The 16,917-nt window shown below is 40.6% G+C and overlaps 1 protein-coding gene and 2 non-coding genes across 3 annotated transcripts; 1 reads left to right on the top strand and 2 right to left on the bottom strand.

The window, feature by feature from the left end:
- Positions 1–1,501: 1,501 nt before the first annotated feature.
- On the top strand, positions 1,502–1,573 carry trnaw-cca (transfer RNA tryptophan (anticodon CCA)). The gene has a single exon. It is a non-coding gene; the product is annotated as a tRNA-Trp (tRNA).
- Positions 1,574–2,524: 951 nt separating this feature from the next.
- Positions 2,525–2,596, bottom strand: trnaw-cca (transfer RNA tryptophan (anticodon CCA)). The gene has a single exon. It is a non-coding gene; the product is annotated as a tRNA-Trp (tRNA).
- A 1,021-nt stretch (positions 2,597–3,617) lies between these two features.
- cul2 (cullin 2) lies at positions 3,618–15,274 on the bottom strand. Its single transcript, XM_051410918.1, has 21 exons — positions 15,163–15,274; positions 13,891–14,029; positions 13,327–13,429; positions 13,116–13,210; positions 10,945–11,050; positions 10,646–10,728; positions 10,358–10,454; positions 10,010–10,120; positions 9,009–9,171; positions 8,775–8,899; positions 8,215–8,322; positions 8,029–8,088; positions 7,805–7,933; positions 7,559–7,645; positions 7,133–7,285; positions 6,847–6,924; positions 6,672–6,738; positions 6,230–6,432; positions 5,931–6,032; positions 5,710–5,826; positions 3,618–4,408 (listed from the first exon to the last, which is right to left on the bottom strand). The coding sequence occupies exons 2-21, from the start codon at positions 14,007–14,009 to the stop codon at positions 4,277–4,279; spliced, it is 2,238 nt and encodes a 745-aa protein (XP_051266878.1). The 5' UTR covers positions 14,010–14,029; positions 15,163–15,274; the 3' UTR covers positions 3,618–4,276.
- Positions 15,275–16,917: the final 1,643 nt, after the last annotated feature.

Raw genomic sequence — 16,917 nt, forward strand, 5'->3', positions numbered from 1 at the left:
AGTGAACTTCACTGCTGTACCATATTTCATTTCATTTAAGATAGCTGACAGGCCCCATCTGCAGGCCCTCAAAAGTATTACACCTTGTCTTCTCTCCAGGAATCTTCTTTGAGAGGATTAAACCTAGAGCCTTTAATTGGTGTGTTTGTGGGGATTGGGCCCACTGTATGCTGTGAACACTGAGAATGGTGTTAGCGCAGCCTTAGCACTCTGATTTCATGGATTTGCAAATGCTGCCAGTTGCTGTTTTACATACTCTTTGTATGTGCACAGCCCATTGATAAAATATTGGATATTTTGAGTGGGCGCTCACAATTACACTCAACTCTTTGGATAAATCAACATATTTTGAACATATTTCAAAGTAAAGTGAAGATGAACTTTTGCTTCCCAGAAACAATAACTTAAAAATGCCACAATTCAACAGCCAGTTTATTGGTTAATAGTAAAGATTGATTGTATGAAGCTGGAACCGTTGGCTGGTTCCCTCTCTGGCAATATTGGTTTTATTTGTACTACAGCTCATTTTATCTTTATCTGACAGGATATCAATTTCATACCTTGTCAGGTTTTAATACCCATAAGTCCCCAAACCTCTATCTGATGCCTGCCAAAGCTTGGCTGATGATCCTGTTAACAGATTTGGGGGATAAATCTTATCAGAATAATCTGATTATTTACAATTATGTACAGTGAGCCAGAAGGAATGAGGGGATGTTCACATAAACTCATTAGACAGACATCAGTGAACACACACATCTGATGCATGCTGATGTGAAATGACAACAAATGGAACAGTATGATTTTAGTCACATCCCAATAATGAGGTGGGTGAATCCAGCCCTGCCTGAGTTGTTATATTTGTGACCTCATCGTTGTTCATGTAAACACGGAGTACTGTGTGCTGTGCACTTCTCACACCTGTCAGTTTCCCAGGAAACCAACAGTGAAAAAGTGAAGGTATGACCTTGTGGTGCAACGGTGGCACGTCTGGTGGTCTTGGTTTTTGGGCTAATTACGCAAATCAGCCTACATTCATGTAGTCCGGCCTCTTCCATCCACCTTCAGGCAGTCTCAGTAAAACAATTATGTGACACTGGTTGAGCGTGGGTAGACATTCCTTTGTAAAGCAGAAAATGTATCCTATGGCTTTCTCCCAACTGTTTTCTATTTTACCAAATTGTCTCATTGCCATCTGTTGTGAGGATGAAATGCCTGTATACATTTAATTAAACTGTCTATTGCACTTGTATGGCGTTGTTTCAACCCTGTGGAGCTCCATTAGTCCATCAGATGGATTAATGTACTAAATGTGAAGAGCGTGTATCTTGGAGGAAATGTGTGGAGCGAACATTCATTACACTTTATGTTGGATGCATTAAAAAAACTAATGAAAAAACAGATTATCTGTCTGGATAAACTTTCAGCAAATACTTCAAAAACTATTTTATAAAACATTACCTACTGCAGCTTTAAACAGACTTTTTTTGATCACAAAAGTGGCCTTGTGGCGCAACGGCAGCGCGTCTGACTCCAGATCAGAAGGTTGCGTGTTCAAATCACGTCAAGGTCAATGCAAACATTTGATAATGTAATCCTAAAATAGAAGAAGGTTGTTATTGATACAGTCTGCACTTTGCTCATTCATAAAGGAGAATTTGTAGTTTAGGGGTCTGTTCAAAGACCATTACCAGATTGTCTCATTGTCATCTGTTGTATGGATGAAATGCCTCTATTACAGCAATTTAAAAAGTGGTCTTATATATATATGTTTTTTATAAAAGTTACCTACTGTAACTTAAATACATGTCATGTGAACAACAGTATACACCCCTGTTTTATTTCAGGCCCCGTGGATTCTTGCAAATCCTTTAGGAACACTAGAAGGGAGGATTTTTTACTTATTTGCAGGATAGTGAACGTCGAATGTGGAACAACGAAAATTACCACCTGTTTAAATTTGTTGTGTTTTAGAAAAAGTTACCTTGTGGCGCAATGGTAGTGCATCTGACTTTAGATCAGAAGGCTGCCTGTTCAAATCTTCTCAGAATCTAGGAAGGTGTGGACATAATAGGTCTACTTTATTTTTTGTTCAAATTTCAAGCCGTCAGGGTCAATAGTTAATTATCTGTCTCAAGACTACTCAGGATACAATTTTCGTAAAAATACCTACCCCACCTTTAAAAACCCTTTTTTTGGGGGGGGGGAAACCTTTTGGGAAGAAAACCCCCCCCCCCCCACAAAAAAAAAAATTGTTTTTTAAAAAAAAAAAGGAAAAAAAAAAAAAAAATACTGATATTGAATGAAAGTGATAAAGTGTAGTCATCTAACATATACACAGTATTTAGTTTATACTGTCAACTTCCTCCGCCTGCAGATACAGCACAACACGTTGCAGACTGATGTTAGACGTAACACTGAATATTTACCTTAATCAAATGTTGTGCGTTTTGACAAGACGTCCATTTATATTTTGTATGGATGAAGTAATCAAATGTTTCATGAGGTTTCAAGTGAAAAGGAATGACCCCGACGTGATTTGAACACGCAACCTTCTGATCTGGAGTCAGACGCGCTACCGTTGCGCCACGAGGTCCTGTACAACCTATAAATTGAACAGAGAACATTAGAGACTCCTAAAAGAGTATGATGCAGTGGGATGTAACGCTTTTTCTGCATGCCTGTATATCACCGTTTGCATCAATACATCAAAAAGACATAAACATAGTGAATACGTATGTAAAATATTATTAACACTTCTTCCCTCCCACAGGAGACTCGTGGATATCTTAACACAGAATGTTATGACCATCATGTTTCACCTTCCTTACAGATAAATGAGATTTCCTAAGCTCGCGTCAGCACCATGGACAGCTGTCAGCACAACAGCTGGCTCACGGGCTCACTTCGCGAGGCAGGTTGTAAACGCTGCGCTCTGAATGCGCATGTGCGCATGACATCTCGTCTCCATTCACACGATGCAACCTGAAATGTGTTCATACTCAGTTATCACTGTTATTTGAGTCATGTCCTTGGTGATAATATATAGGCTATGGCTCTATAGGCCTATGGTACAAAGAGAGATGCATGCTGGGAAACGTTTTTACACACTGTTTTTACAGCCAGATGTTTTTATCATCATGCTCATAAACTTTCAATTCTGGCTTATCCTTCATCCAGCTGTGTCTGCTAAAGACGGGCAGTTGTAATGAATACTGTCGATTTTAACATGTCACAGTGGAAAAATCACATTTGTAAATAATGTAATTAATGAAGGCTGAATTCCATTGATCTGCTTCATTTTCAGGGCTCTGATTAAAACATCTTACAGTCATATCTCACTCAGACATCTGAATAGAACGGCCATTGTTAATGCTACCACTAACACCTTTTCTTTTCTTACTGTAAGTCAAACTATCTGCAGTGAAAAAGGCTTCTTGTTTGGGGCCCAATCCATTTACAGTTGACCGATTGATCAGCTTGAGTACAACAGTGACACAGCACATGAGGGGAATTGGACTGGTAACTGTAACGTGGTGATAAAATGTCAGCATCAGAGCACACATTGATTGACAAGCACCCGAAATGACTGACATATGGATACGCATTGACAAATGTTTACATAAAACCTTTCAGTGTTTTTATTTATTTATTTGACAAGCAGCAGGGTCATGTTTGTCACCTCATTTTTTCTTTACATTTGAAAGTAGATACAATAGTCAGTATACCAGTTTTATTACAATATTTTTTCCTAACTTCAGTACATTTAACAAAGAAAGAAAAATAAACACACAACAACTGCAAACGTGAGAAAAGAAAGCATGTTTTTTAACGTGTAGCCACCAATGTGTCATTGATGTTACAACAACTACCTCTTTCCTCTTTCGGTTTTCTTTTTTTCCTTTATGTTTCGGTCGACTAATATGTTTGTCGGCTCTTTCCTCTCGAACAGCTATAGGCATTTTCTTTTTGTCGTTTGACGCACAGGTGCGTGGCACTGGTGATGTTGTAAACAGCTTAAAATCAGAAGGTGGGTGGGGGTTGGGTGGGAAGGTGGTGGTATTAGCTGGCTGTCTGACGTGACGCGATGACCTTTCTTGTTTTCAAAGATGGAGGCACCAGTCCTGCTTTTAGTCACCGCGTAGAATCACAGCGGACAGCGACAGTCCAAAACCTAAATGTATGAATGAGTCTGTTTTGTTATTTATTTCACGTTTTAAACCTGCCGGTCAGTCACACAGGCGAGAGTTTGTGTGCAAGCGCTCCCGGGCTCTGCCTATGCAACGTAGCTGTACTCGTCTGCCGAGGTCTGGCTTCGCTCGATGTACTGCTTGTCGATGAGCACCTCGATGCACTTCTTGATCATGCTGATACTTGGGTTGAACCTGGCTTTGGACTGATTGATGACCTGCACACAGAGACATTAGAAAAACAGTGATTAATCCAGTGTTACGAATAAGGATGCAAGAATGCTGCCACACAGCATATTTGGATCTAGAAGAACAACCTGTTTAGATAAATAAATGTAATGACAATAATATGATCACTAATGAGTGAAAAATACTGTTGGCTGACTGTGGCCACCCATAGAGCTGGGTTATGACCCTCAATACTTCTTGAGTCTTAACTGACACATCTGTATCTTCAAGTGCTAAAAGTTAGCACTGAATGCTTTGGCAGGGTGTGTTTACATATTCTTTAACCAGATATTTCCTAAATCAATTCATACTATTTCATTTTCACAAATGATGTTGTGCATGTGTACGTACTGTAAGTATATGTGATATGCAAGGATACATCTAGGGGCACAAATGTGTATATAAATGTATATGTCTATTTACAGAGTTTCAGATGTTTTCAACAGGTTGAATTTATGACTTTTTCAGACCTTTTTAAAGACCATTCATAATGCAATTTAAGGCCTATTTGAAGTCATTACTGGCAAGACACATTTAAAAGTGAGACTGATAACTGCAACTTTATACAAGTAATTGAGGTGTAACGATTCACCAAATCCACGGTTTGGTTCAGACCTCGATTTTTGAGCCACGGTTCGGTTCATACTGCGGTTTTCCCCGTTTTATTTGTTATCTGACATTACATTAAGCGGACACGGCAGAAATCTTACATTACGGAGCGTCAGTGAACGCACCACTGCAGATGTCACTCACTAACGTTAGTTTCGGTTTGGACCCACATGTGGCGCACTTGACGGGTGAGTTTATGAAACGTACTGCTGATGGAGAAAGTCATTAGAGACACACACAGGGAGAGAGACACAGAAAGAGGCGGAGCAAGCGGCCGTGTTTGCCTTGAGTGACCAGAGGTCCCGGCTAGGTGTGTGTGCTGAGTGTGAGTTTGGGGAGAAGAGAAAGGGAGCAGATTAAAGTAGTAAATAAACACTAAAATAAGGTGGAAGGTGACCTAGAATAACCTACTGTCAATACAAATACAATATAGGCGTACACCGCTACCACCCCACGGGCCGCCGCCACCGCCGCAGTTACACTGTCTTAACAAGAGCTCAACAGTCCAGGGAGCGAGTGTGTCGCAGTTCTGTCTCTCGGATCCGCGACACGAGACCGTGGACTTTTGTGTCGCGATTTCAGTCTCGGTTTCAGAACCGTTACAGCCCCACAAGTAATCACACACATTTCTTAGATCTGTGAAAATCATATTTAAGATATTTTAAAATTGACTTCCACCCACCTCCTGGATGAGGGCGTTGTGTCGGAGCACCTTGCGGGCCTTCATGATTCTCACTATAGCAGCTTGTAAATACATTTTGCGGTCCTCGTCTACGGCGCTCCTCGTCTGCTCCATCTCCTGATGATGAGACAGATGTGCAACAAGTGTTTAGACTTCAACAGAGCTGCCAAACAACAGGGTAACAGCGAGGCTTGAGAAGGATGGATAACCATTTGTCTGACCTGTGGTGTGTCTTTCTGCATTGACGTTGTGATCTTGAACTTTGTCCTTTTACTGGTGAAACTCATATTTAGTGAAAACGTGGACTCGGTTTCAATCTCCTCCTGTGAGCAGAGCGGAAGAAGAACGGCATATGTCACTTAGTTGTTTGGAACATAAACAGAAGTCGCTAAGGACTTGACAACATCTGATACAAAAAAACATAAACGTCCTGATCAACACACATTACAAAACCACATGCTGTCAGGCTCAGCTGTGGGATTTACTTCAAACTCCACTTGTTGCACATGAAAGCTCGGACCTTTTGCGAGTCGTGGTTGAGCATCTTGACGTCCAGCAGGGACTTGATGGTCTTCTGTAGCTCCTTCTCGTTCATCTGGGTGCCGTCCTGCAGCTCCTTGTAGGTCACCGTCTGGCTGTTGTTGAAGGCCAGGAGCACTGCCATCTGGTAGGTGGTCACCATGGCAACGTAGGGCTTGGACAGGTAGTTCATCTTCACCTCACCTGTTTGAGACGAGTAGACACAGATGAACGGCGGTACAAAACATTAAACCAACTAGCTTACCATTTACCCTGTCTTTTGAGGATACCCTTCATAACATTATAGTCATTTTACTCCATGAATAAACCTGGGTTTGATACTGTACAGTCAATGTTTCAAATATTGGCTAAAACCGATGCATTTATACATTCACATCTTACATAATGCAGCTTTAAATAGTGTACAAGTGTGTTTGCGCTACCTGTGCAGAGATAGTGCAGCCAGGTCAACTTCCGCCCACTGAAGTGCTGATTATAGAACAACTCAAACTGTAAAAGGAGGTGAAAACAGAGTTTATTTCGCAATGATCTCCTTTGATCTTGATCATGAACCTCAACAAGTAACAATTCAGCTTTGCCCCTCAAAAGTCAACTCACCATCTGCACGCTCTTCTCTAGTTCTTGAGGGATGGCGAATGTGGAGGAGGGGACGTGCGTGAGGGGCCAGGCTCCAGCCTGAAACCACATGGCACATACCACAACATTAGACATTCGTACTGACAACGTGGAAACAAAAACTGTGCTTGGTCAAGCTGACCACTGCTCGTAATATTCTTAGATTTTTAAATCCAGAGGTAGAGGGGCCGACAAGCAAGGCCCTGTCTTTAATCCTACGGTTGCTGGTGTGAGTGAGGGGTTTCAGCTGCATCGGAGTCCTCCTCACCTGTAATACGTAGATCTGGAAGCTGATGCCCAGGTCCACCACTGTCTCCTGCGTCTTGATGAAATTGTTGAACTTGTTGTTGAGGTCGGCACTCACGCTCATGTCTGTGTACATTCGGTGGAGTTTGCTCGTGAACTCGTAGCCACAAGCTTGCTGTAGAAGAAAGGGGGAGGACAGAGTGTGTTGGAACAGAGAGGTAATACAGAAGGAAAAAGTAAGCAAAAGAGAGAACTGTGGGAGACTTAATGAGTGTGTCCCACAGGACTTTCAAAAGAATCACATGCTCTGTGGGCTGGTTCCACGCCTAACTTAAACTCGGAGTGCTTTTTATTTGAGGCACATCCATAATGGAAACCTGAAAAAAGAGCTTGTTGATCCGTACCATAAAATGTGGTTTTAGTTAATGACGTTCAGAGTTTGATTTACCTTTAGTTTGTTGATCATGGCTTCTTCTGAGTCCATTGACAATGATAAACCATGTATTAACCGCTTTGCTAGCATTCTGGCATAAAACTGTGGAAGAAAACAAGACTTAAACAGAGATCCTGTTTAAACAGAAAACTATTTTAGGCTGAAAACTTCACTCCAAGACAAGGTTTGTACATTAGTATGTGACAAGATATTTGAGGAAAAGTTTTTGTTATATTCCAGCATAAGAAGAATTCTGGTCACCTTTTGAAAGATGTCCTTGTCGTCGATGTACTTGAACACTGTGATGAAGCTGGTCAGCTTGTCTTCCACCTCGTTCTCCGTCATTCCCTTTGCAGACTTTTTCAGCAGATTGTCACAGTATTTCGCCAGCTGGACAGACACACCAGGAGGGACATGACCCGGTCAAGACACTGTGTATGTACAATGATGTGTGTGTGTATGTGTGTTTGTGTGTGTGCACCCACCAGTTCAGGGGCTTTACAGATGGACTTGGGCTCCCTGAAGTTCACCACAGACGTCAAAGCCTGAGAAAGAGATATCAAATGAACACATGGTGAAAACACATTTGTAACTGTAGCTTTATAACAGGAAAAAGTGACGAGTTATGTGAATGTTCGTTTATCAGCTGCCCAGAGTCTGGGGTTTCATACCTTATCGAGTGCACTCATGAAGTGCTGATCTCCATTTAGAACTGTGTTTATGAGCTGAACAAATTTACTGTGAACCTCCAGCACTGACTCCACAAACAGGGTTGGCATCTAGAGAAGCCAGGAGAGACAAAGTTGGATCAAAAGACAATGGCATTTTTACAACAGTAGAAATAATCAGTCCCTGTCTATTTTAAAGCAATGGGGGCCATACAGTAAGGAGGCTACAACCTCTACGTAAAGAGACTGTAATTATCCATATATGCCAATAAAAACAATTAACAAATAAAAAATAAAGCCAGTTTAACTTAAAAACATCAAATAAAGCTGCCTTCAAGCTTCTGCAGTGCAACAAGCTGTGATGAAAGCAAAATAAATGGAGATGTAACCGTTATTATCTTTCCAGTCCTTACATGCTACCAAGGACAAACAAGATCGTGGAGATGCCTGTTCAAAGCCCTTCCAAAGCTATTTTCCAAAAAAGGAAAAGCAGCTTGAAAATCCACTGTACTGTAGGTACAAGCACAGGCATGTATGTGCACACACAGTGCTGCAGTACTAACGTTTTCCTGAGAGAGGTTACTGGTGCCTCGGATGCCCTCGTTGTGGATATGAACCTGCAGCTCCTGGATCATGTGGGGCAGCCCGTTGGCTACGGCCCGCAACAGGGTGTACATGTTGGCCATGTCTGGACAAAACAACATAACAGGAGACACGGTTTGAATCCAGGGCCACAACTCAGTGTGTACAATACTGTCTATAGTGCGTTAGGACAAAAAGGGCCGCAGCGGACTGACCGTCTCTCTTCTCCTGCCGAATAATGCTCTGGCACTCCCCGTGCAGGAACTGCAGGTGATCGGCTACCATTCTCTGCTGGCATTCATGGATAACTTTGGCATAGGAGCTGGGGTGCAGGTACTTCCGACATCTCATCTCTTCATCTTTCAACCGCCCCAAAACCTGGAGGAAAAGAAAGATGGAAAGAGAGGGGCAGATTGTTGGTTTGGTTTCATTCAGGATGTCGAATACAACAGAAAGCCAACAAATCTGTGTCTGCAGGATCCAAAAGCTAATTATTGTTAATAATGTTAATAATAAGGAATAAGGATAAGGAAGAAAGAGTAAAAAGCTGCCTCCCCAGCTATAAACTGGGTCAGATAAGTCACTGTGACTGTACTGTACTGTACTACAGTGTTTGTTGCTTCTCGTGTGCAAGTATATCACACTGCCCTGATGCCTTGTAAAGCTTTAATGATGATCCTGTTTACGGGCTGGAGGGATAAATCCATCACAGAAATCTGATTATTGCTGGAGTGAATGAACGAGAGAGAGAGAGAGAGAGAGAGAGAGAGGCAGCTGAAGTTGCCCCAGGGTCTATGATCCCAGCCTTGGTAGGTTAATGGTAGAGCTAATACTCAGATTAAAACTCTTATGTCACCGGACTGACATGACCTGACAGTGTTTTTTCTCACACACACACACACACACACACACACACACACACACACACACACACACACACACACACACACACACACACACACACACACACACACACAGGCCCTGCATGTACTCTGATCTGATGGATGCTGTGATGTGACACATACACACACACCGCAAGGAAGTTGTACAGTGTTAGTTATCACAAACTCAACTCCAACTCCAAGCAAAGCAGCTGAGCTACATTTTTGGGGTTTGTGGAACACAAACAACTAAAAAAACAAGCGTACAACAGAGTTATAGCTGCTGCTCACATGGCAGCTTGAACATACACACATACTTGGATTATCTATCTTACCTTCTCCATATACTGTGAGCAGTTGGATTCTTGCAGTAGATTGGAGGCTTCCTGTTTGTAATACTCTCCCGTTTTTGTCAGAAATGGCCCTTCGAAGATTTCCTGATAAAACTGCGACACATGAAGAGGATGTGGCCCAAATAGGATTTAGTATAAATGTACATATACAGAACTTTATGACTGTCTATTGTAAATTTTTTGGATAACGCAAAACAATGACAAAAACACTGCCTGTTATATTTTGACCTCTTGTTCACGTTACCAACAATAACTATGGCCTGAGAATTAAGATATAAAAACACAATACAAGTAACTTGTAATCCCCTGGGTTATTATTTGTGGTCTCACCTTTAGTGGAAACTTCTTCTTGTACTGTTCAACATGAACAAAGGAGTTGATGACCCCGTGGATAACCTTCTGGTTGGGGTTCTCGCCACAACGATCACTGTAAGACACAAGGAGGGTCGTGTTAGGTTGGATTTTTATTTTTGTACAGCTGAGCAAAAAGTGTACAATTAGAATACCAGGACTTAATGCACTCTTCCTCTCATCTCTACAACTGCAGAAAAGAAATGATGACAAAAGGTGGATTTCAGAAAAGGATCTGTTGAGGGTCAGCCTGTGTGAAAAACATACTTTTTGATTTCATTCAGCAACATCCGGATCAGGACAGCCTGGAGAGGCTCGATCATTAGCTTCCTCCACATATCTAGCGCCAACTGCAACAACAAATGAAGAAACAGTATATCACAACAGTGTAAACAGATCCTACAGGGAACAAAATTAGCTCCATTAACCAGCCAAATGTTGGAAAAATATGCAAGTGGAGTATGGTGAAATCTTGACCTGGGTACTGCATCCCAGATGTTGTATCCTACCGCTCTACTCACTTTTAGATAATAACAAGCGTGGAAGTGTCAATTTTGTGTCAATACCTCTCCAATCTCCATGAGCGGCTCATTCATGTCCACTCCCCCGTAGCCGTACTGTAGGTCTGCTTCCGTTAGTTTGTTCTTCTTGATGAACTGAGTGTTGAGATACCTGAAAGGTTGAGATGACAAACATTAACTGCATCAAGAGTTTGAGGAGATGTCATCTAATATCTAAAGAGTGTGCGTATCCAGAAACACTTATACCACGGTTCCCAGCCTCATGGAGACTATGTGAGACGGTCATTCTTTGGTTACCCTGAAGGTCACTCACTCACTCTGTGGCTATTGAGTGTCAGGTTAACCAATGAAAGCCAGGAATGTCCAGGATTTTTGGCATTTTTATGAATATCATAGTGAAAATTCAACATACAGTATGTTTACAAGATGCTAAGCATAGTATATTTAGATTTTTTTTTTTTTTTTAACAGTTGATAAATGGCTACTATTTTGAGGAGCTCTATTCTCAACTCCTCATCAGACATTGCAGCAATGGGATGAAATCAATATACCAACAAAACTTTATGGATGTAGTATTCCTTTCAGCCAACTTCATGGTTCTAGTGACACAGAGTGGTTACCCAATAGGTATGCACAAACTGTGGAACTGATACATTCATGTTCTTAGACCCAACATTACCACCATTAACTGGTCAAACACATGTGATTGATATCTTCCAACACAGATTACAAATTACTTAGTGTTATGTGAAAAGGTGTTGATCAAAGCAATAAAATCATTGAGAATTATGTCACCTAAGTCTATAGCTCTGCACACTGTTTTAGTTTTACAGCCCACACATTTACTGTATGGCTGTGCCTCACTGCTCTCATTAACCCTCTAAAGGTGGCACTTTCTGGCAAAAAGCTTTAACAATCCCACTGTACATTACCAGACCAGCACCACACAGCAGACAAAGTAATCTTGTTGGCTGGTAAACACTGTAAACAATCATGGCAGCTAATAGAACTTAGTTAATGCAGCTTTAATAGAAAGCAGAGTTTCCATCTCACTGCAAGTTTTATACTGCACCAAAATATACCAGTATTAACATGCAGAAGGTTATTTTTATATTGCTGTCACTAATTCAGATGACAGATACTCTTGATGTTGAAATGCGTACTCTGAAAGTGTGTTTCAACGCATCTCTGGTCCGTTTCAACATTTCTCAAAGGAAGCAAGGAGTAGATTATCAGCGGGACAGCGACCAGACAGACTGACACTCACAGTTTGATGGCTGCCATCAAGCGAATCTATGCTGGCTGATTCCCTTAAATGATGTGTAGTTTTCACAGCTGTGCCTTCTGCCTCTATCAGCAGTATAGCAATCACACTCAGCCCGATTTCTCTCATACAGTCGAGCTTTGACAAGCATAAAACATCATCAAGTGTTAAAAGGACTGCTAAAGTAACGGCTACTACTGCCACTGACCATGATGCTTTGATTCAGTTGGTTCTTCAGTCCAACCTCCACTATACGACGATTTATCTTTGACAGGTTGCAAACACACACACACACACACACACACACACACACACACACACACACACACACACACACACACACACACACACACACGTATACTCACACAGACATCAGTTGAGGATAACAAGAGACTCTCTTCTATATTAAGAACTGAACACTACTATGTCACCACTAAAGCCAAGAGCCTCCCTTTCTCTCCTGCTCACTCACGCTGACATAATAAATTACAAAGGCATATGTATGCACAGACAGTCTGGTGGGAAGTACACATAAAAATAGATCAGAAAGCTCTCCAAGGGAGTATTGATTTAGAATGAATCAGGACACACCAAATGCCCGCTGGCACTTCACACTATCCTTTTCAAGGTAATATTTTAAGTGTGCAAGAAAAAAAAATGGAGGTTGGAATATTGTTGTTGTGATAGAATTAGTACACTCTGCATCTAAGGACCCTGATGCACAAAGCCAACTTTAGAGAACAGGCGCTGATGAAGACAGACAACCAAAAAAAAGTACGAAAAAAAGTTTTGCTTTATTTTTCTAAATGTAGTCTTTTGTTTAGGAAAAAAATACAAGTGGAAGTGAACTAATACAGCACTAAATGGTGACTCAGCATAGCGACTCGCTGATATCATATACACTATATCAGTATATCAAGTGCATCAAGGACATAAAAGGCAGCAATGTTACCTGTACAAGCAGTCCATGTAGTCGGCTCCTTTGCTGTACTCATCCCAGTATCTGTGGTACATCACTAAAACCTTCTCCTCTGATTCCAGGACTTTCTAAAATACACACACAAGCATGACAGGGGTCAAGGAAAGAAGCATAATGCAGGAATAACATGCATAAAATGCACTCTATACATTTTTCTCTGCCAGCGGCTTTTGTGAGTGCTTACCTTGTACAACTGCCGGACATGATTCTCAAGGAACACCTTGGTCTCTGTGTATAATCTTTCACCCAAAGGCTCTGGGTATGCAACGCACAAGGCATAAATGTCACTGGTGTCAGAATTGAGGATAAATAATGAGGACAAACACAACTTCATGATGTACTGATGTAAGTATACAGTTAATGAAGATGTAATATGTATGTAATACTAGATACAGCATTTGCAATGTGAGTTAGTGAGTCCTTACAAAGATATTTATAGATTTATAAATGTATAAATGCTTTGCCTCTGTCTCAACAAGCAGTTCTTCATTTTACACTGACATTTAACATAATAAATATTACAACTATTTAAAAACTAATGGGTAAACGAACTATGAAAACTATCAGTGCCTATCTGAATTAGCCATATTTGGTGTTTAAAATACATAAAGTTCTATGCAAGCCGGCAACTGGTTGACTGTACTGAGCTGCTTGTGTGACTCCCTGTCCATACACTTTGCTATGAAACTTTGCAAAAACCTTGTGGTGTAATTAAAATGTCCATATGGAGCAAGTTGTAATAGGATACGAGAACCGATCATTCCACGTGGCTCTCTCCACATAGTCGAGCATCACAACAGCCTTGATTGTCGTCAGTAGTTTGTTCCATGTTTCGTCAAAATCCACCACCCGCGGCTTTAAGGACATTGTACAATTTCTCTTTCAGTCTGATAGAAAAAAGAAACACATGAACACAGAAGTGAGTTAATGAATCACATGAACAGAGACGTTGGTTGGCTCTCAGTTTTACTTTCATTATGTGTTATCAGTAGTTTTGGGATGTTACAACAATCATAGTATCCCCTAGGATAATGGATTACATTTTAGTAGTGAACAGGCCTAAGTGGCAATAGTAACACAAAGGAAAGACACAATTATCCTTTGGAAGGTGACACAGTAAACATAACGATGAAAATGTTTTTAAGAAGTGTGTGACACTGAATATATAGTAGTTACAAAATTATGCCAAACTTTGTTGTTTTTTTTTATAATTTTGAAAACAACATTAATCATTTAAAAAAAAATAGCATTAATGAAGAGTAACTACCTACACAGATGTCAAGATATAGGTCAGAGTCAACATGTGCATCAACAGAATGATAAATAGCCTGCTTCAAAACAGCTGCTCACATTATTATGGTAGCAACAGATGAGATAAACACTGTGCTCAAGTTCGTGGAGCTAACACTAACGTTGATCAACAGCGAACACATATCGGGTGTTATTACTGCTGTAGCTGTGCAATTCACCAGGTGAAACTCCTGCATATAATAATACATACATTTCTATATCTGTGCCAGAAGAAACACAGATTACCTGCAAGTAAGAGAAACTAGGCCCTGTGTTGTTTCTCGTCATTCATACCAGTTGATTTCACGTCAGAGAAAACATTGCAACATCATCATATACAGTTTTTCTCGCTAACAGATTCACACACGTCGATATTCGTCTTCCGAAGGGAAGTATTCACGTTACTAAACAAACAGCCTTCTCACAGTCATGATAAAAGCAGCTGAGTTAAGGTTACTAGCTAGCGGAATGCCAATCCCAAAATAGGATGGCTAGCTAAAAAACGCTAGCTAGCTTCTAGCTAGTATGCTACTTCTTCCTGCTCAAGTCCCAACAGTTCTGAGGCACCAGCTAGCAGCTAGCAGCTAGCAGCTAACGATAGCTCAGCTACCGCTAGCAAATGGTCATCTATGCAATTCCCCCACATTTGTACTGACAGCTCGGCAAAACATGTTGCTATTGTTGAACAGCAAAGGTTACTGAGGTTAGGCGTGGACTGTATGGTACGTACCTCTGTTCAGTATTTATTTGCTATAAAACTCAAGTTTCTCCGCTGTCACAGGCTTGATTTGTCTCACTTACAGGTCTTCCCTACCTCATGGATTATACCATTGTATTAGATGGGGGTGTGTTATGAACACACGTAAATTGGTTGTAAAGCTTTTTTGCTTGGTACCATGGTAAAATGACTTTAAAATGTTTTTGTGTTTTTAAAATAATGTGTTCTATGTCCATGCACACTGATGAGATTAAAATCAGACTCACACGGATCAAAGTCATGAGCTCACCCATATATCCATGGTATCGCCTAAAACTACGGAAACCTCTTAGGAATTGAGTATTAAAAATATAACCACAGACACTCTGTAGGTGTAAATGTAGTTCGTCTCTGTTCTTTTGTCTCACTGTCAGTTACACACTTCATTAAACAATCAGCTGTTTAAGTTTTCACTGTCCTATAATTTTGTTATTTACATACCTTCCTCACTATAAATCCACACTAACATGACAGACGTGGAAGAGAAATATCAACAAACAATTGAAAGTCGTTTACAAATAATTGTGTGCGTGTAATTACGTTTTTTAAACCCACGGAACCTTAAAAAGAATACGCGTGTTACGTTCGAATAGAAGAAGAATCAACCAATCAGAATCGTCTAAACAATTACTGCCTAACGTTCTCTGGAATTAGCTAATATTTTAAATAACGCCAAGTAAGTTACAAACACAACTAATAGAAATTTACTTGAAGCTTAATATTTTTTTGTATTGTTCAAGCTCATCAGACAAACAGCCACACACCAGGTACAGCATGATTCATTAATGAATGAATGAACTGACGGTAGGAATAAGTTAACTTCCAGCTAACGAGTTATTAAATGCTAATGCTAGGTAACGGTAGCTAACTTACTCGTTTTGAAGAACTTAAAGATGGACAGTGGGCTAAAATATCACTTTTAGATAGCTTGACTGAAATCACCCACTGGTATGATTTATTTATTACTATTATTATTATTATTATTATTATTTAACAGCTATATTTGGACAGGTTAGGGCATTAATGACATTTAATAGCTAACTAGTTTTGTGAAACTAACGTTACTTCTCAAACTTAACCTACAAAGAAACAAGAGAGAAATACCCTCATTAGCTAACTTAGTTACTTGACTGAACCAGCAGAGGGAGCCACTACCTCCCCACCCCTCCTTTACTCAGTAATGTGAAGCAGGAGTACGGTAACAGGAGGAGTTTGGTAACAGGGAAGTGCTTCACTGCCTCCGGGAACTGGTTGAGTCATCAAGTCTGAATGATTGGTTGAATTTTTAATTGAAATGGTTAAGCTATGATTTGACTAGTAAAATAATAAAAGGATAAACCTCTTTAAGATGCTGACAAGGGGAGGCTTAAGAGGTGGCAAAGCAGATAATGGCAGCTCAGGAGCAACTCTCACTTAACAGTTAATTATCTTTACTGTATCTAAGGCCATGTTTAGACTGCAGGCCAAAGTGATCCAGTCTGATTTTGTTTCCTCTAATGTGACACAGATCTGACTTTTCCAGGACAGTGTGAACAAAGTGCACGAAAGGCATGCAGTCTGAATGAAGCCTAACACTGCCTTTTTTGTCCACAGTTTAGGAACACATGAGAACCCTAACTCTAACCCTCCCTAATCCCTAAGGAGAAACCAGAGTGAACACCCTGATCAGCAGCCCCAATCAGTGCCTGTCAGAATGAACCAAGTGATGTCAGAAGGGAAATATCAGCC

This window comes from Dicentrarchus labrax, unplaced genomic scaffold, assembly GCF_905237075.1.
Source record: "Dicentrarchus labrax unplaced genomic scaffold, dlabrax2021, whole genome shotgun sequence".
Taxonomy (NCBI): Eukaryota; Metazoa; Chordata; class Actinopteri; family Moronidae; genus Dicentrarchus; species Dicentrarchus labrax.